Source organism: Labeo rohita, chromosome 23 (assembly GCF_022985175.1).
Source record: "Labeo rohita strain BAU-BD-2019 chromosome 23, IGBB_LRoh.1.0, whole genome shotgun sequence".
In the NCBI taxonomy this organism is placed as follows: domain Eukaryota; kingdom Metazoa; phylum Chordata; class Actinopteri; order Cypriniformes; family Cyprinidae; genus Labeo; species Labeo rohita.
In genome coordinates this window covers 19019321-19039136 of record NC_066891.1, presented here as the reverse complement: position 1 = coordinate 19039136, position 19816 = coordinate 19019321, and the positions used below count along the sequence as shown (strand labels likewise).

Below are 19816 nucleotides of genomic sequence, written 5' to 3'. Positions count from 1 at the left end.
TAAATAGAATATATATATGTATATATATTATATCAAATATATAGATTTTTTTCATTTACTGTTTTTTATTAAATAAATTGTTATATCATTTGCTAAAGTGGTTAAATATAATAAAAAAATATTCCTCCATTTATTTTTAAGCAAATTGTGCTTTTTCATTAATATTCAGTATTTAACATATTTCATTTGATTCTAAGGTAATTTGTAAAAGATTGCTAATTTTTGTAGTTACGATATTTTTTTTATTAAACAAATTGTTACATCATTTATTAAAGTGGTTAAATAGAATATATATGTAAAAAAAAAAAAAAAAAATTAGAAGTATTAAGATTTGGTGACAAATTTTTGCCACATCACAATTGTGGCCCTTGGGGGCCTACAAATAAAAAATATTCCTCCATTTATTTTTACACAAACTGTGCTTTTTTTCATTAATATTCAGTATTTAACATATTTCATTTGATCCTAAGGTTATTTGTAAAATATTGCATATTTTTATAGCTATGAGAATCTCTGAAATGGTCACATATATTTTGATACTTTTTTATTGGACTTTTTTGTTTAAATTTTTTTCCCCTTCACTATTTTTTATTAAATAAACAAATTGTTACATCATTTGCTAAAGTGGTTAAAAATAATATATATGTAATTATTACTTAAAAATGTGATCAATTTTGCCACTTTACACCTGGGGCCCTTGGGGGCCTAATAAAAGAATATTCCTAAATTTATTTTTACGTAAATTGTGCTTTTTTATTAATATTCAGTATTTAACACATTTAATTTGATTCTAAGGTAATTTGTAAAATATTGCTAATTTTTGTAGCTCTCTGAAATGGAGCTACAAAAATTATTTAAAATTTTTTTGTTTAAAATTTTTTTCATTTATTATTTTTTTGTATTAAATAAAACGTTTTTTTAAATGCTAAAGTGGTTAAACATAATATATATGTAACTGTTACTCAAACAAACAAACAAAAAGAGTTTCGCAGTGTTTGGTTTTGGTGGCAAATTTTGCCACACCACTATTAAACAAATTTTTACATTTGTCATAGCTGGGGGGAAAATGTCCAAATGTTTATACATATTTTCATCAGTAAGCATCAATAGTTTCAGATGAAATATTACACATCATAATCCGATGTGAAATCATGATGCTTTTTTGTCCTTGTGGACATATGTAAGATGCATTCAGTTTCTGCTTTAATGTTTTAAACAAGTGCAAAATTTGCACAGAGTGAGGGTTTCAAAATCTCTCATGACAGAGTCCTTCCCATTGCGTCGAACCGTTTTGATCGATTCGACCGTCTGGTTTTTAGTTTCTCCTTCCTGTGGGCCGATGTATCTGCTGAGGTGGCACTTTTAGGTCGTGGCTGTGAGGACTTGTAGAGAACACAAGTGGACCCATCCTCACCGATCCGATAGGACACCTCATAAGGGTCCACCCACAGTGTCAGCTCTACTGGAAGTGATGAGAAAAGCTGCTCTTGTGTAAATCCAACGGCAGCTGCTGCTTTTCCTATAAGCGGGTCCATTTTATGGTTGATCCGTAGACATCTGTAGCCAGAGCCTCTGCAGGGAGCATGAGGAAACCAATGGTGCTGATAGTGCTCTGAAGAGAAAAACGCATAGAGTAGCTTGCATACTAAATTTTAAAGCATTTTTATCATACAAAAATGAAAGAAGAATGTCACTGATAAAAATAGTATCTTTAATACTACTAATAATAATAATACAAAAGATGATGTCAAGAAAATCAGCTTTTCTAGGAGAAACTAATATGAAACAAAACATTAGGTGTCATTTTAATGATATGAATTGCTACTCAGTTAGAAAAGAAGAGCAGGCCAGCCCAGAGCATCATCTCATCTCACCTAGCAGAGCATCAGTGAGTGTGTGAGTGAAGATCTGTAGCTGTTCTTCAGTCAGAGAGTAGTTGCTACTCAGTAAACCACTGATGAAAGAAGCAGCGACTGACACCTCAGTTTTCATCATGTTTCCAGCAGCCATGTTGTTAATCAAAAAGACATGTGCTGAAAAGACCCTGATAACGCTGAACCAAATGAAGGAAAATTACATGAAATTCCACAAGTGAAGACAGTAATTTATTCTAAAGATGGTGTATAACCTACCTGTAATTTGTTTCTCAAAGACACAGCTAAAAACTCCCTTATTTTAATAACAAACCAACTGGCTACAACAAATATTACACTCACTGCAACTGGAAAATTAGCTGCATGAACTCTTTGAAGAACAGAGAATGAAACAGAAGTTCTAAAACAAGTACGTCATAGAGGAGAAGCAGCGCGCTTCTCTAGCGCCATCGCCTGACGAATCAGCAGTCACGTGTGCAGACAAGCAGAGGTTTTAATTTTAGTAGTAGGCCTAATAATTTTAATGTGTGATACAGATTTTTTTTTCTTTCTAAAACTACGCTTATTTATGGTAAAATGAAGAGATTTTAAAGATTTTTTTTTCCCCTAGATCAGCACTGTTTTGAGTTTTTAGGATGATTTTGAGTGGAAATCTGTAGAATTTATTTAAAACATATTACATGGAACTGCCCTGGTCTTTGACCAGCATCATGACCAGCTAAGAACAGCATAAACCAGCATCAAAACATACCTACCAGCATATGCTGTTTTTTTTCACCAGGGTAGGGCATTTAGTAATTATTGAGCGCATAGTCAAATTAGACAAAATATTTTTAACTTTGTCTTGTGACTAATATATGAAATGATTTCCCCCCTAAGGAATGCCTCCAAAGCCTCCCAAAAAAAAAGAGAGATGCAGATATCTCTGGACTGCTATTTGTAGATATGAAAAAATCTATTTTATTAGAGACAAACTCCACAAAGCTTTGGTCTAATAGCATACGAGTATTCAGCCGCCATAATGGATGTGTACCATCAAGCCCCCCAAAGTAAATATTCATGGTTACTGGTGCATGGTCTGATGACAAAATATTTTTCAACAAACTCGCAAAGGTTGTAGGTGTGATACTGTGAAGAACAAGCACTCATTTCTGTGGAAATCTGTGGTTTTCAGAGTGATTCTGAGCGTGCAGATTCTGAGTGTGGATCTAGTGACAATCATATGATTTCAGCTAATGGATTTGTTAATTTCGTTATTGCTTTGTGTAAAGCAATATTAAATATGTATTGTTCGTCTATGTATTAACATAGAGTTTGTCACACCACAGAAAAATGAGTTAGCACCCAGCCAAATTTAAATGAACTGCCAAATAAATAAAATATGTTACCAAAATCTTAAAAACATTAGTGTTTTCTGCTCTCAAACGCTGGGGGCGTGTCCGCTGTCGGCGCTGAAACCACGCCCACTCGCGGGAAACCTGCCGCCTCTCTGAACTGTTAAATACAAATACATTTAAATAAAGACATTCAGCTGTTTTGTAAATTATCACAACCTACGTGACGAAGGCATAGCTAGTTAGCAAACTATCGGCTGTAATAACTAACAGTAACACTCGCGACTGAGCGGCCGAACCTCTGTTATTATAGTGTTTGGGGAGGGGCCATGCTCTGTGCGTCATCGAGACATCATTTCAGCCCCGCCCAAAAAAATCTTGAACACAAAAATTGTGGAAAAAACTGTATAAACTGTATAACTCCACAATTCAGTACTACATATGATAGTTCACAGTCTATATGTAGCGTCTTTTTTATGTAGCAATACATTTCTAAAAAACAGTTCAAATTGTCTTTACACGGACTCGTACCTTTTTATTAAGGAGTTAACTGAATATTAAGCATCAATAAATACTGTGGATATAGCTGTCTTTCACAATTGGTAAGGTCCTGATGGGGAACTACATATTTCATAGGGAAAAACAATATTAGTCTTCTCGTTAGTCTTCTCGATTACTCAATAGTATTGACCTTTAAACGTACTGATTTAAAACCATTTTTGTTGTCTAAGTAGCCGCAGACAGTTATGCAACCATCCTTAAGCCACTGTATGATGTTGTCATATGGGGCTGAGTTAAAGAAGCGCCCTAAACTAGAAAAACCTGAAAGATGAGGGAAGACTAAAGGGATTATACTACATAATTCCGTTAATTTTACGGAATACATACGTACTGTATGTATTGTAATTCTAGTGCAGGGTGTGGAAAGCCCCGCACTCCAAACATTTGAAAGACACGCTCCTCCTCTTATCCACAAATAGCAAAGCAGAAGGTGTGTCCTCCAGCTTTCTGAGTATAACACCAGGGGAAACTCTTCACTGCGGAAGGGAAACAAAGAGAGAACAGCGTTGTTGAAGTGAAATTCTCACATTTCAAAAGAGGTAAGAAGGTTCCCCCTTTCAGTGTATTAATCTTTATATGCAGTTCTGCCACAGCTTGTGTGCCTTTTGTGCTTTCTCAGTTTTGAGTTCCATATGTTGTTGCTACTAGGCAAACAATTTTTATATAGAGAAGTTCTTAAGAAAAATGTGTGGAAACTAACCTGTTGCAGGCTGTGTTAAAGACCATGTTTCAACATGTTATCTGCTGACTGGATTACTGCCAACAACAGCACAGGCTATTAACTTAACAATAGGTCACTAGACTTATAGCAAACACATCCTGATCCTTGACAGAATCTGTCATTAGGTGTTATCTGTCACTTTCTGATCACAGGTCTCACATGAAAAGTAGTAAAAGCTTTGATCAGAACATGATTAAGTTTATTACCATTATTCAATGGTAAATTGAAAGGATTTTAGGTCTTCAAAATGTGTTCTGATGAATTGCTCTTGAGTGTGTGTTTTGTTTTTACTTGTTACAGTTCAGATAAGTTACCTTTTTGAGGATAAGAATGGGGAAATTAGTTAATGACTGACAAAACAAAATCCTCTAAAGGTCTTCTAGAAGTTCTAAAAACGAGAACATTTCATGCCACAAACCACAATCACATGTTTTAGTGTTACTTATCAGTTTCAGGATCATATTTTTGCAATAACTGGATACAGTCAAATTAGTTTATTTGACTGTTATATGATTTAATTCTGGTCATTTTTTAGATGATTTTACGACTTCTGAGTGTCTGCCAGCATGCAAATCACACATTCTCATTAATATAACATTTGAAGCTGTTCTTTCCCATTGAATTGTAAAGTTTAAACTACAGAAGTGTTTTTTTCTGACTGTTCACATGCAGGATGTCCGTCAGACTGTTTCTCCTCACTCTCTCTATTCTCTCTGGCCTGTTGAGCTGCTATGGCTTCAGAATTTGTGCTTTTAATGTTAAGAGTTTTGGTGATTCAAAATCAGCTGATGCCAAAATCATGAATTCTGTATCAAAGGTAAGATGATTAACAGTGCCATGCTTTTTATTTATTTTTGTAATATTTAAAAACATGTCTCAACATGTGGTAATTCTGTGATGTTCTGTTTTGCAGATTGTATCTCGCTGTGACATATGTTTGCTCCAGGAGGTCAGAGATCAGAAAAACAAAGCCATCCCACGCCTGCTTGCTGCAGTCAATAGGTAGACAATATGCAAATATTAAACAACCAATTCTTAAATCACTGTAACCAGTCAGACCAGAAGGGATAGTTCACCTCAAAATGAACATTCTGTCATTAATTACTCACCCTCACGTCGTTCCAAACCTGTAAGACATTTGTTTATCTTCGGTACAGAAATTTTTGATAAATAAGATATTTTTGATGAAACAGACAGCAACACAACTACCACGTTCAAGGCCCAGATAGGTATAGTCGAAGACTGACACGGAAAAGAAGAAATTGTTGAAGGAAGTTCTTTTTTTTGTTTTCTTTGCATACAAAAAGTATTCTCATAGCTTCATAAAACTGAGGTTGAACCACTGATGTCACATGGACAATTTTCACAGTGTCCTTACTACCTTTCTGGGTCTTGAACATGTTAGTTGCATTGCTGTCTATGCAGGGTCTGAATGCCCACAAAAAAAATCAACAATTTTACTCAAGAACATTTTATTGAACTTGCAACATTTCCATTCAGTAGTAAAATAAAATAATAAAAAAGTATAAATGTAAACAAGCCATTGATGAAATGTAAAACTAAAAGAGTAAAAATGTAAACAAACCTAATAAAAATGAAATGAAATAAAATAAAAATAGTAACAAAGTCTGAGAAAGTCAGCATGTTCTAAATGTCAGTATATTACAGCTGTGAGTGCAACTACAAAGGAAAAAATGACCAGAAATGTTATTTACCAAAATTTATTTAGCAGAAAAAATTTAATAAACAGTATTTTTTAAATAAAATCAATTACTTGGAGATGCTTTTGATCATTACAATTTAATGAAACTATTAAAATAGAATCCAGAAAAGAAATGGAAAACAGAATTTGGTAAAAAATAAATAAATAAATAAATAAATAAATAAAACTGTAAAACTCAGGCTTTACACAGTTTACACAGGCTTTTTGATTCATAAAATTTAAAACAGAGTATAGAAAAATGTAAACAGAAAAAAATGAATTTGGATATTAAACGGATTTCATAAGACCCTATAATTATAATTAAGGTTTTGTGGTAATAAAAATACATGTAAATAAACAATAGCCTTTAAATGACTTAAAATACATATCTAATAGCAATGCGGCAATAATAATTAATTCAAATAAAGTATCAAAAGCAAGTATATCATATGGTAAATCATATGGATTTATTTAACAAAACTGTTAAAATACATAATTATTATCAACAACAGAGCTAATGTACATTATGCAGCACAACAAATGCCTGCAGAGGGCGCCAACAGCCTGACGATTGTTTTCACATTTTACAGCACAATCTAATCCTTGTTTAATATTGACCAGGCATTATTTAATTCAAATGTCCAACTAATCTTTAATATTTGGCCATTTCCGTACGACAGAAATGCTATAGCCACTGTAATTTAATTAATATGTGGTCATCAAAACACGTAACTAAAGAGTGAGGGTTTGAGCTTTTATTTACTGTGAACGGAGCCGCTTTGACATGAACGTGCGTAACCTTCATGCATGTAAATAATAATAAAAGCACATATAAACCTGCATCACATATATTAAAAAAAAAAGGGGGGGGGTTCTCGATTCCATATTTATTTATATGTATATACTGTACATATAAGGGGATAAAAATGCAGATGAATGCCTTTTTAGCACCATTTTAAACTTGGTTTAAATTCAGTATTTGCTTGCATTCATTGTACTTATACAAAATTAACTATTAGTGTACTTATACAAGTATCATTAAAAAAAGGATGTAAGTTATTAACTTTTTAAATTTCACATTTAAAAATAAGCAAGCAGGTAATAGATACAATATTCTAGATACATGTATATTTAGTAAAGAGCCATACAGGTGCCTAGTGGGTAAACCATGGCATTACAAATTAAAATTATTTTTTTTCCAACCACAAAATGACTAATTTGCCTCTTTGCATTGGAATTTATAACCGTCTATTTGACCTTAACTACTACACTAATTTTAATATAAGTAACATATATTAAGCCATTAATGGACCATAATTATTGGACAAATAGTATTTAGTACTAAATGATCTCCTTAAAATATTAAATGAATATTACTGAACTAAAATATAGAACATTTATTTAAAATAGCTAAACTGTATGGTCACATTATAAGTAAGCAATACCTGAGGGTTAAATACAAGAAAACCATATTAACCCTTACGAAAATGAACCATGGTTTTATTATAGTAAAAGTGTAGTAACCATGTTTTGTGGCGCATTGATGACCATTTGTATAACCATAGTTTTTCTACAAATACCATGGTTAAACTATGGTTGCTAAACTATCCCTTTAAGTGATAAACAAATGTGCAGTGCTGTAAATGCTGTTATGTTATATTTTGGTTTCAGGCTTAATGATAATGATTATGACTATGTGGCAAGTCAACGTCTTGGGAGAACACAGATCTATCAGGAGCAATACGTTTTTGTTTACAGGTATGTGTTCAGCACTTCTGTACATTAGGACAATATGTAAAGACTAGGGATGCACAAGATATTGGGACTGTATTATTGTCTGATATTAGAGACATTTTAATTCATCAGTATTTAGATTTAATTTTCTGTCATTTAGCACTCATGTAAAGTTCTTTAAATCACAAAATGGATATGTATAGCGTATATTATAATGTTGTGATGACTAAGTTCATTCGTTGCATTTAAAATGAGTCTTTAAAATATTCTTGATCACCATAATTGGTTTTCAAAAAGATAATAGAAGATATGTTTTTTTCCCTCACACAGGAAAAGCACAGCAAAGCTGATAAACCAGTATCAGTATCCAGATACACAGAAAGGGGATGTAGATGCTTTTTCCAGAGAACCCTTTGTGGTACGCTTTCAAGCCCCTAAAACAGGTACAAATAAAGCAAGGAAACCTTATGTGCTGAATTCATTCCAAAATAAGTCATTATAAGCTTAATGATTTGATCTCATAATGTTCCTGTTAAAAGTGGCCAAGGAGTTTGTCTTGATCCCGCAGCACACCACTCCTTCAAACGCCACCAAAGAGATCGACGAACTCTATGATGTGTTTGTGGACATTAAAGAACGGTGGAAAATTGAGGTGTGATGACAGATTTCTTATGTTATATAGAATATATCTTGAGATTAAATTGTAAACAGCTTCTTTGTGGTCTTGCCAGAATGTGATGTTCCTTGGGGACTTCAATGCAGCTTGTGGTTATGTGGCAAAAAAGAACCGTAAGAACATCAGGCTCTTCTCTGACCCGTCTTTCATCTGGCTGATTCAGGATAACGTTGACACCACGGTGAAACAGTCGACTGACTGTGCATATGACAGGTACGCTATTAAAGTACTAAAACCTTATGATTTGCATATATACATAAATATACATATTACGTAAGGCCAAACTCATATGCTTGCTCTATGTTTAACTGTCATTTTTATGGTTAATCTACAGAATTGTTGTACATGGAGAGCAATTTCTTCGAACAATCGAACCGCTTTCAGCACAGCCATTCAATTTTCCTAAGGAATTCCGTCTTACAGAGACTGAGGTAAGACAAAATAGGTATTCAATGTTTTTATTTTGCACATTTTCATGTTATTTAACTTTAGGTTGTCTGTTATAGGCTTTAGAAGTGAGTGATCATTATCCCATCGAGGTGGTCTTCAAAACTCAGAAGTCAAGGTCCTTCGCAGGAAGCAGCAAAGCTTTGTGTGTTCTGCCTACAGCGTTTGTCCTGAACATCTTACTGCTACTGCAGGTGATCGTATGAACACAAATGAACTAGAAGTGGATTATTCATCTCAACTAGATGAAGTGAAGACTTTACTTCGCTGTTACACAGCTGCTACGTACTCGAGCTCATACAGATCCACAACCACATCTACAGAATGTGCTGAATAGTGGATGTGACTGAATATTATGTTTAATAGCTTTTAAAAATTGATAATTATTGAGAATTTCTTTTTGATAATTAATTACTGTATGATTTTGACTTTTGTGATTATGTTGATACCTTTTGGAGCTTTTTGGAGAACTATATATTTTATCATTGTAATAAATTCTCATCCTTTTTACTGTGGAAACATTCATGAAATGTTTTATATATGGACCATTCTACAGAATTGGTGCAAACCACTGTGCCAAAAAAAACAAAAAAACATTTAAAAAGCATTTAAGTATTCAAATCTTAGATGTTTGCTAAGATCTTTCCATTATCTTTTGAAACCCACAAAAATATTTAAAATATTAGTAATCTTAAAATATATAAAAATCATCATTTATTTGGTACTTTCAATTGGGAGGTGGCTGTCCCAAATGCTAACCCCTAAATTTCAACTTGTACATTTTATTCCATTGTTGTTTTTGAAAATATCTTTTTGATTTTTGATTTTTTTTTTTAAAGTGAAGTTCAAAAAATATTTATTTTATATTTACTTTGTACAAAAAATGTGTTGTGTATTTTCATGTCACTTCTGAAACAGTGTATGTTTTAGTCTATTGGCTGAGACTGATTTTTAACTACACCCATCACGACCGAAACTTGTCATCGTTTCGGTAGTGACAAAAGGGAACACAAAATCCTTTATTTGGGGGAAATAATCAAAAGTTTAGTACAGTTATTTAAATTCTTTTTATGTTTTAGTAGTGTTTTTGTAGGTGAGTTACAATGCTGTAATGTGATGTCACTGTCACTACCGAAAATGTGCAGTAATAATATATAAAAATAAAGTATATTAAATTATCAGGTAGATGTTATGATAGTGTTTGGTTCAATGTATATTCAGTTGAATTCTTTGTTTGAAAGTATTATGATCAACTTTGTGCCTTTTACAAATAAAGTTTGGATTTAAAATAGAACAAATCTCAGAAATTACACTTAAAATATTGTTAAAACTGAAATTATTGATTTACCTCTGAAAATAATAAAAAAAGAAAAAAATCTACATATATTATATTAGAATATATACATATATATATATATATATTATTTAAAGAATCTTAATAGGTCAGTATAGCCCTTCTTATTAAATTATATATTACTGTGTTTCAGCAGTGACAAATTTGAATAGACAAATATTCCAAAACTTTCTGAAAACACAATATGAGAATTAACTATATAATTACTAGAAATGTGTACCTTGAATATTATAGTTTGCATACAAACTATAATGGGGGGGGGGGTATGGGCGTTCCCCCCAGCTCTGACTTTTGACCAATTCTGTAGAATTGCATTCTATATATTTAGATTTTCATTACCAAAAAATATATTCAGAATTACCATTATATTTTAATATGGAACATTTACTTCAAGAATGTACACCACTGCTCAATTTAGCAAAGTCATGCTCAAAGCCGTGTGCAAAACAGGAAAGGATCCAGCAGAATGTATGGTCTGATAAGAATGAAGTCGAGCTTTGCACTGAAGGCAAAATGACAAAAAGCCCAACCAAAGCCATCAGGAGGAACTAAAAACAAAACAAACAAAAAAAACTTGAATATGAAAGAGCTTAAATTCAATGTGATAAACTGGATTTCTTTAGACTGCCCCCCCCCAAAAAAACCTTCTCATTCTTCCTTTAATGATAATGTTAATGTGACTGTCTTTTAACAACGCTCCCAAGCGTTTGAGTCATAATTTACAACGTTGCAAAGATTTATAAAATGCGATTATAAAAAAAACACCAAGACTGTAAATCAAAGAATGGACTTTATTTGTGGTCATTAGAGCCTTGGCTCACACAGATGAATAAGTGTGAGTGCTTAGTTGGCGTGCAGGGCCTTCCAGCGGCTCAGGGGTCCATGGCTGGGGATGTATTTCACCCCACAGCCGTCAGGAATCAGACGCTTCTCTGCCAGCATGCTATCAAAGTCGGTGGCGTTGAACTTTGTGAATCCATACTTCTTGGAGATGTGGATCTAAGAAAAAAATAAATAAATAAATAATAGCCAACAGTCAACACATCTTCACACAATTATCACCTTTAGTTTCAACGTAGTGTTACGTACCTTCTGACGGCCAGGGAACTTGAACTTGGCTCTCCTCAGAGCCTCGATCACATGCTCCTTGTTCTGGGCCTTTGTGCGCACGGACATGATCACCTGTCCGATGTGCACACGGGCCACTGTGCCCTGAGGCTTACCGAAAGCACCACGCATACCAGTCTGGAGCCTGAAGATAAAGGAGATAAAGATGAACTCACGCAAAAGGGATCAAATGGAAATTCTATTTGAAGAAAAATTAGCAATGTTATGTCTCAAAGGTCCCTTTAACAGCCCAACACTGCACAGCTAGGCTCATACACAAACCAAAGATTTACTGTCTGCAGCCTTTGCACACCACACAAGTACATACAACCTGTCTAGTCGGCTTAATAAGCTGCAGGTAAGAGTTACAGACCACACACACACGCTCACCTATCAGCTCCGGCACAGGATAACATTTTGTTGATACGGATAACGTGGAAGGGGTGCAGGCGCACGCGGATGTGGAAACCATCTTTACCGCAGGTCTTCACCATGTACTTGTTGGCGCAAATACGGGCGGCCTCAAGAGCTAGAAAACAATTGACAGATTAGAAGGGAAAACAAATATATACATTTCATGCATTACACAATTAAGAACAGTACTGTATGAAGACAACTCACCTTCACTGGACAGCTGCTCATATTCATCAGATACCATGTGAGCACACAGGGGGAACTCATCCACCTTGGCCTTCTTCCTGCCCAAGTCGAAGATCCTGATCTTGGGATCTGAGTTTGGGAGAAGGATGTGCTCAATCAGAACAATTCTTGAATTATTTGACTCACTAATGGATAATTTTAACCATTATGATCCATGCAGTCAATGTACCAACATATTTTGATTCCCTATTGGACATCAAAATTAATTTATGAATCACTTTAAATGATCGCTATATGTTGTGAGGTTAACTTTACATAAAAAGCAATAAGCTGATTCAACAAGCTCTAGTATACTTTAGAAGTTCTAATAACTTCAATTATTTAATGACTTTTTAAAGCCTGGAAAGATGATAAACTCACTCAAAAGTGGTCAAATTGAAACTCTACTTAAATAGGCAATGTTATGTCTCAAAGGTCCCTTTAACAGCCCAGCACTGTACAGCTAGGCTCATACACAAACCAAAGACTTACTGTCTGCAGCCTTGGCACACTACACAAGTACATACAACCTGTCTAGTCGGCTTAATAAGCTGCAAATAAGACTCAAGGTGCCCACACATTTTGACCAACGAATTTTCTAGTTTGTGATTACACTACAAGCACTTAAAAATATTTCAAATTCCCTATTGGACAAAATCAATTGATGAATCTCATTAAATGATCACTGTCTTGTGAGTTTAACTTTCCATAAAAAGTAAAAAACTGATTCAACAAGTTCTAATAAAGTATACTTTAGAAATTCTCAATTTCAATGATTTAATGACTTTTTAAAGCCCTGTATATGGCATTTTGAAAATTAGGATATTTCCAGGTTGGGATATGTCCATAACCATTGGATATTTATGTCTACACTTCCATAACAAAAGTATTGAACATTTTCCATAACTTACCAGGAACACCTCGACAGAAACGGGACTTCGGGTAAGGCTTGTTCTTACAGTATCTGTAGCTGCAAAAGACGACTGACAGTTAGCAAAACTGAAAACAACTAGTCAATGTACGTAAAAAACGTGAGGCACACAATGCTTGACCCTCAATATAAGATGTTACTTTTTAAAATACTTAAATTGCCCAGCAACTACAATTATTACAAATTGCTAAACGTCAGACTACGTCCAGTGTCTAACTGGGCGCTAATTTCAGACTTTAACATTTAACAACAAAGGGCTTTAAATAACTAAACAACAAAGGGCTAAAAATAATGCACTTTATTAGAAGCCAAATTTGTCTGCGTTTGCAGTAGAGCGCAGCGTACGTTAGTATACTGTCTGTCACTGCTGAATGAGGCCGGTGTGCCGCACATGGTTAGCGGGCCCTGCCATTTTCACTACGGCAGGTTTTTAAAACACCAAATTCACAACTTACCAACGGGCTGGACGGCGGCCCATGGTTGCAATCTGTAACGTAGACAATAACAATTGTTTTAAAGAAGAAAATGTGTATTCGTAAGTAAGTAAATAAAGTATTTTTTCGACAAAACCGAAGAGAACGACGAAGCGCGCTCTTACCACGCACTCACCTAATGGAGGAAAGGAAGAACACTGAATTTCCGCTGCGTCATAATGCTCCGAGTGAAACTACTTCCGGTTACATTTTCGTGCTACATTTATGCTGTTATTAAACAGATCGAATAATCGAGTAATTCAGTCGAGTAATTCATATTAATAAACGCGTGTAGCAGACAATTATATTTATTAATTTTCTGCGCTCTGATTCCAAAGTGGACTGTGTAGTTCTGCGCTCCACATGCTGCTGGTATTTGTAGTCCATGAGAGGGAACTAGGGTTGTACCAGGGTTAAGGCTAGAAGGGATACAGCTCTAGCTACTGGGCATGTGTACATCAATCTAACGTTATTTTTGTCACACTGTACAACAATAATACTGTTTTTGTATTATAGTAAGGGCTAGGGTTGGGGTAGGTGTAGACGTTCAAAAACACAATCCAGTAGGTAAAACAATTCATTTCATTGTTAGTTTCCGGTTGGAGGGGCGTCGATTTACTGTTTTTATCGGCGCTCTAAGAAATAGAGAGAGAGAGAGAGAGAGAGAGAGAGAGAGAGAGAGAGAGAGAGAGAGAGGCCAAAATATGTAAATGTTGACATATCAGTAGCCTACATTTAGGCTAAATACAAATGTGGATGTCCTTCTAGAGATCAAAAGTCGATTTATAATGATTTAATAATATTTTTTATGAAATGCAATATTACAGTTTTTGGTGCATTTTAAATTATGCTCCTTGCTGAAGTTTATTCAAATGTGTTATGTTCACACGTTATAGACAACAAGTTGTTACTCAAATGTGACATATGTGAATGCATTGGACTGAAATATATAGAGATCAAAATATACATTTAAATGCTTTTAAATGTATACATATATATATATGAAGAGTTCAGATGCAGAACCAGCTAAATCCATCTGACGTCTTTCTTTAAAAAATGCATTTTTATCAGGCTCAGATGTATAGGTTTCTATGTAAGTACCGGTACTTCTGATTGGGCTGAGGTTGGTATTTTTGCGAGTTTGAAGAAAAAGTATTTGATGGACATATAATATGTGTCAAGAGCATTCGCTCAGTATCATTATCTCATTTTTGACCGAGATGGCTTTTAGCTGATTTTGCCTCTGAACTCTTCATATATATATATATTAAAATTTGCAAAATTTAAATACATTTTCCAAACATTTTTGTATATTTTAAAATATACACTACCAGTCAAAAGTTTTTGAACAGTAAGATTTTTAGATTTTTTAAAAAGAAGTCTCTTCTGCTCACCAAGCCTGCATTTATTTGATCCAAAGTACAGCAAAAACAGTAAAATGTAGAAATATTTTGTTTGAAATATATATGTTTTCTATCTGAATATATTTTAAAATGTAATTTATTCCTGTGATTTCAAAGCTGAATTTTTAGCATCATTACTCCAGTCACATGATCCTTCAGAAACCACTCTAATATTATGATTTACTGCTCAAAAAATATTTATTATTATTATTATTATTATGTTGAAAACAACTGAGCAAAATTTTGCAAGTTTTAATTTTTGTTTACTAATATGCATTGCTAAAAACTTTATTTGTACAACTTTAAAGGTGATTTTCTCAATATTTTGATTTTTTGCACCCTCAGATTCCATATTCAAATAGTTGTATCTTGGCCAAATATTGTCCTATCCTAACAAACCACCCTGGTGAAAAAACCAGCATATGCTGGTAGGTATGTTTTGATGCTGGAATGCTGGTTAGGTAGGTTTTGATGCTGGTTTAAGCTGGTCCTTTTCTGGTTTTTGCTGGTCATGTTGCTGGTCAAGGACCAGCATGAACCAGCAAAGGACCAGCATAAACCAGCAAAGGACCAGCTTAAACCAGCATCAAAACCTACCTAACCAGCATTCCAGCATCAAAACATACCTACCAGCATATGCTGTTTTTTTCACCAGGGCAACCATCAATTGAAAGCAATTATTCAGCTTTCAGATGATGTATAACCTTATGACTGGTTTTGTGGTCCAAGGTCACATATGGTAACGTCATTGTACCATGGTACCGTCACGGCAGGCTACTTTTGAAAGGTAGGTATCGTGTAGAAACTGGAAACTAAGTTATCGTTCCGTTAGGGTGCTCGTAAAGATAAGTTTACGTTATGCAGACATGTAATCACCGTTTTAGCAAGCTGTGAAAATCATTTGTATGATTGTTCTCACTTTTAGTCAATCCTGGAATCGACACAAATCACGACAAAGCAGTCTATTTGAAAACACAAGATGGAGACAAAGGCCTTCAAATGGATCAACTGGTTGCTCGTTCCACATTGTCTCGAGGGAGCGCTGTTGCTTTGTCCTCCAGCTCGGATGTGGTAATGAAATCCCTCCTGCACACTCTTAATTTTTAGAGGGGAATGACCTCATATCTCTGAACTGTGGATAATGAGGACCAAATGCTCGGGTGGTCATTGGAAATCACAAATGTTTGCTCATATTCAGTGTAAAAATGACTTGACATTACAAAAATCCGCCATGCCCCTAACATCTGATAAAAATGTAGGACAACAGTTCAGATGTAGATAGCTAAAGCAGCCATCATGTAAGAATGTCCGAGAGAGCGATTTAATTCAGGCCTTGACAACGATAATTTATAATAAGGAAACATCCACTCTATCCGAAGCGGAGGCCAAAGCTCTGTAAACAATCTGAAATATTCCTCTTGTGTTCTTCAACTAACTGGGGCAAGCACACATTCTTACCTTAGATGGGGCTGTGCACAGGTCAGGCCAAGTCAAATTTGCCTCCTCATTCATTTGATCTCACAACTGTTCCAGAGTCAGTCTAGACTGGTCAACTCCCACAGCAACAAAGCCTGGAGATACGCAAAGAATTTAGGTCTAAGGCTTTGGCATATAAGAAATGAAAAAGATTGAGCCATTTCCATTGATTTTCTCTTGACATACAGAGTGACTGATTGACTGATTTCGAAATTAATATGTCACAAACAAATTTTTGTAAGATTTTGTATTATTTTATATTAGTTTATTAAATGAATCGGAATTAACCACAGATATGTTTTTGTTCATAAATCATAAACTGCTATTCTAAAAATCTATCTGAAATTCCCAAGTAATCCACATTGGCTTCCAAACTGAGGCCATGACTAAACAGCTCTTTTATGGACTCATGATGCAAATATGCAACAGAACCGCCACAGTATTTCCTTATTATCTATTGTAATAATTTCGTTCATTGTTTAAACCAAATTTGGTTTATAGTTACACAAAACATGACAATTGTTTGGAATGTTTTTTGTTGCTCTTGTGATTCTCTTTATTTGCATATGATACATATGACAGTAAGAGATGTCAAGAATGTGTTATAGTGATGGTTTTTAGTGATGGTGAACTCACACATTATAACGGGTCTTGTTTCCTTTTATCGAACCACAACTAGGTGTGGGGCTTCAGTTACCACACCCGAAGCCTTCACACATCAGTTTAGAAGAGTTGCACGGACTCACATAATGCACAGCATCAGCTTTTGCTCACAAGTAGAATGAGTTTTCACATGCCATCGTGTCTTGGCTTTGCACAGGTCCTGCGCAGTTTGCATATGCAGGCTGTTGTGCAACAGTGTTTCATGTGTACATGTATGTGTGTGGTGGGGTACATGGTGTAATTTCAGGAGAGAAAAATGTATGAAGAAAAAGAAAATGAAGAAGAGTGTGAATCATGATTCATGTAGTTTAAGAGGAATTAAAAACTTGAGGAAAGGGGAACTAAATGGTATAAAAAATGGCTGGGTTGGGTGTTACTCATTACATCCCTCTTTAAAACAACAGGTATTTATGGTTTACTAGTCTTAGATGGTTTAAACTGGTCTCTCAGCCTGACCGTGCTGGTGTTTAGCTGGTTTAACTGATCGGCCAGCTGCAAAGCAGCACTGAAATGAACCAAGTGAGCTTTTTTTCCCAGAAGGATTCTTAAAATATCATTGCTTGTTTTTCTTTTGAAGATAATTAATCATTTGATGATCTCTTGGATAATTTTCCATTCGGCTGTGTGGAAAAGTTACATAGGCTAGTTTTATATTTATCCATTTATATTCCAAAAAAATTAAGTTTGAAGAAATACATGTCATTTTGTTAATGTTGTGCTGGCTGATATAGTTACCTATTCGCTGACTGTTTTTTTAAATATTTTATTCAACCTGTTAATAGTGGAGTTACTGTGATAAGTCATTTTTAGTTGATGCATCAGTTTCAACCAGAGGTTGCGTTAACTGAAAATTGTCCATCATTGATGGATTTTTGTTTTATAACTGACCGAAAAATCTGAAGGCCATCAGTCATTTTGACAGATTACACTGAGGGTAATCGGTTGTAAAATTGTAGCTACAATTCCCACCCCTGTCCAGTTGGTGGCGAGTGCGCTTCAGCGTAGCAGCAAAACTCGGATCCAGAACAAAAATGAAACTGTCACGAATGTTTTCCTATGAGTTTGATTATGCACAGACGAGTAGTACACAGAAGCTACAACGAACTATCACGCCACATTAAAGAGCGCCAAAACAGTATTTATTGCTTGAATTTCCTAAAAGTACCACAAAGTACCACAAAGCCTATTGCTATTTATTGGAAAGAAGACACACTATGTACTGTTCATTTATTAAAATGATTGTATGTCTTGCATTTTTTACGCACAATATTCGTGTCATACAGTAGAACTCCTTATTCCGGACAACTCTACAATCACTGCTGTCAATTTGTTTGTTAAATTATTGAGAATATGTAAAATACCTACTTTTGTGAACTAGTCCTAGATTTTGCAGTACAATTCTCTGGACTCTCTAGGTCAATAATTATCAAACAAAAAAAAAAAAAAAAAAAGTTGAAATTTAACATTTGGGAAGCTGTAACAGGGTCGTTTAGAAAAGGGGCCTGTCCAAATTTACCCAAAATCCTATAAAGCCTAAAGGAAAACTCAAAACTTCATGAAACCTGCTAAGTACATGCAACAGGTGATCCTAAACAAGCATTCAAAGTTTTAAGGGGATCAGACCGCAGTTGGAGCAATAGCAGTCATGAACATTAAAAAATGGTAGGGTGAAACAGACGTGCTACTTCCTGGGGACACATTCAGCACAGGGTTTCTAAATTGCCTAAAATAACCAGGTGTTGGCTGTTTGTGCTGCACCGATCGATCACTGTATGACATCAAAGTACCGCGAGAGGGATTCAATATCATGGAGCTGTCTGCTCTGCTCTCTATAGCTCTTGCAGTATTTTGATGTCGTAAAATGATCGATTGGTGCAGCACAAACAACCAACACCTGGTTATTTTAGGCAATTTAGAAATCCTTTGCTGAACGTGTCCCCGGAAAGGGGCACATCTGGTCACGCTATTCTATGGTATACTACCTGGATTTGCCAAAAATGCTTTTTAATCATTGATTTACAGTGGCATGCGAAGGTTTGGGAACCCCTTGCAGAATCTGTGAAAATGTGAATAATTTTAACAAAAGAAGAGAGATCACACAAAATGCATGTTACTTTTTATTGTCCTGAGTAAGATATTTCACATATAAGATGTTTACATGTAGTCCACAAGACAAAAAAAAAAAAAAAGCTGAAATTATTAAAATAACCTCTTCAAAAGTTTGGGAACCCTTGGTTCTTAAAGGGGTCATCGGATGCCCATTTTCCACAAGTTGGTATGATTCTTTAGGGTCTTAATGAAAAGTCTATAATGTATATAATATATTGGTTAAAAATTCTCAATGGTTGTGTAAAACAACGCAGAACCTGATTTTACCAAGTACGACATGTTCCTGGATCAACATCTTTGTTGACCCTGGAACAACATTGTGATTAACCAATCAGATTTTAAAAAACAGTTTATAGTTTTTGGACTGTGACAGCTGATCTGAGGAAAGAGGCTCATGTCAATTAACTGTCGTGGGAGTGGCCTCTGTGGGTGTGACACCACAACGACAGGCATCTGAGAATGGCTCAATTTAAAAAAGGGGATATTATTTTTACAGATTAATTAAAAACCACTGCATAGATTTTTATCATTAATGGGTACATTTGTACATACACTGCCAACACACATTAATGTTCAAACAACATGAAAAAGTGAACTTTGCATCAGATGACC

General features: G+C 34.8%; 3 protein-coding genes and 2 non-coding genes across 5 annotated transcripts; 1 reads left to right on the top strand and 4 right to left on the bottom strand.

Moving 5' to 3' along the window:
- Positions 1-993: 993 nt before the first annotated feature.
- LOC127154846 (protein BTG1) lies at positions 994-2358 on the bottom strand. Its single transcript, XM_051096698.1, has 3 exons — positions 2133-2358; positions 1875-2053; positions 994-1612 (listed from the first exon to the last, which is right to left on the bottom strand). Exons 2-3 carry the CDS (start codon positions 2008-2010, stop codon positions 1257-1259), a joined length of 492 nt encoding a protein of 163 aa, XP_050952655.1. The 5' UTR covers positions 2011-2053; positions 2133-2358; the 3' UTR covers positions 994-1256.
- Positions 2359-3959: 1601 nt separating this feature from the next.
- Positions 3960-10230, top strand: dnase1l1 (deoxyribonuclease I-like 1). Its single transcript, XM_051096693.1, has 9 exons — positions 3960-4308; positions 5163-5307; positions 5404-5492; positions 7864-7950; positions 8257-8369; positions 8466-8578; positions 8658-8815; positions 8937-9033; positions 9109-10230. Exons 2-9 carry the CDS (start codon positions 5164-5166, stop codon positions 9253-9255), a joined length of 948 nt encoding a protein of 315 aa, XP_050952650.1. The 5' UTR covers positions 3960-4308; position 5163; the 3' UTR covers positions 9256-10230.
- A 944-nt stretch (positions 10231-11174) lies between these two features.
- On the bottom strand, positions 11175-13689 carry rpl10 (ribosomal protein L10). Its single transcript, XM_051096696.1, has 6 exons — positions 13536-13689; positions 13061-13119; positions 12132-12239; positions 11901-12039; positions 11493-11655; positions 11175-11402 (listed from the first exon to the last, which is right to left on the bottom strand). Exons 1-6 carry the CDS (start codon positions 13556-13558, stop codon positions 11247-11249), a joined length of 648 nt encoding a protein of 215 aa, XP_050952653.1. The 5' UTR covers positions 13559-13689; the 3' UTR covers positions 11175-11246.
- LOC127155341 (small nucleolar RNA SNORA70) lies at positions 11734-11868 on the bottom strand. The gene has a single exon (XR_007825587.1). It is a non-coding gene; the product is annotated as a small nucleolar RNA SNORA70 (small nucleolar RNA).
- On the bottom strand, positions 12572-12706 carry LOC127155334 (small nucleolar RNA SNORA70). The gene has a single exon (XR_007825581.1). It is a non-coding gene; the product is annotated as a small nucleolar RNA SNORA70 (small nucleolar RNA).
- Positions 13690-19816: the final 6127 nt, after the last annotated feature.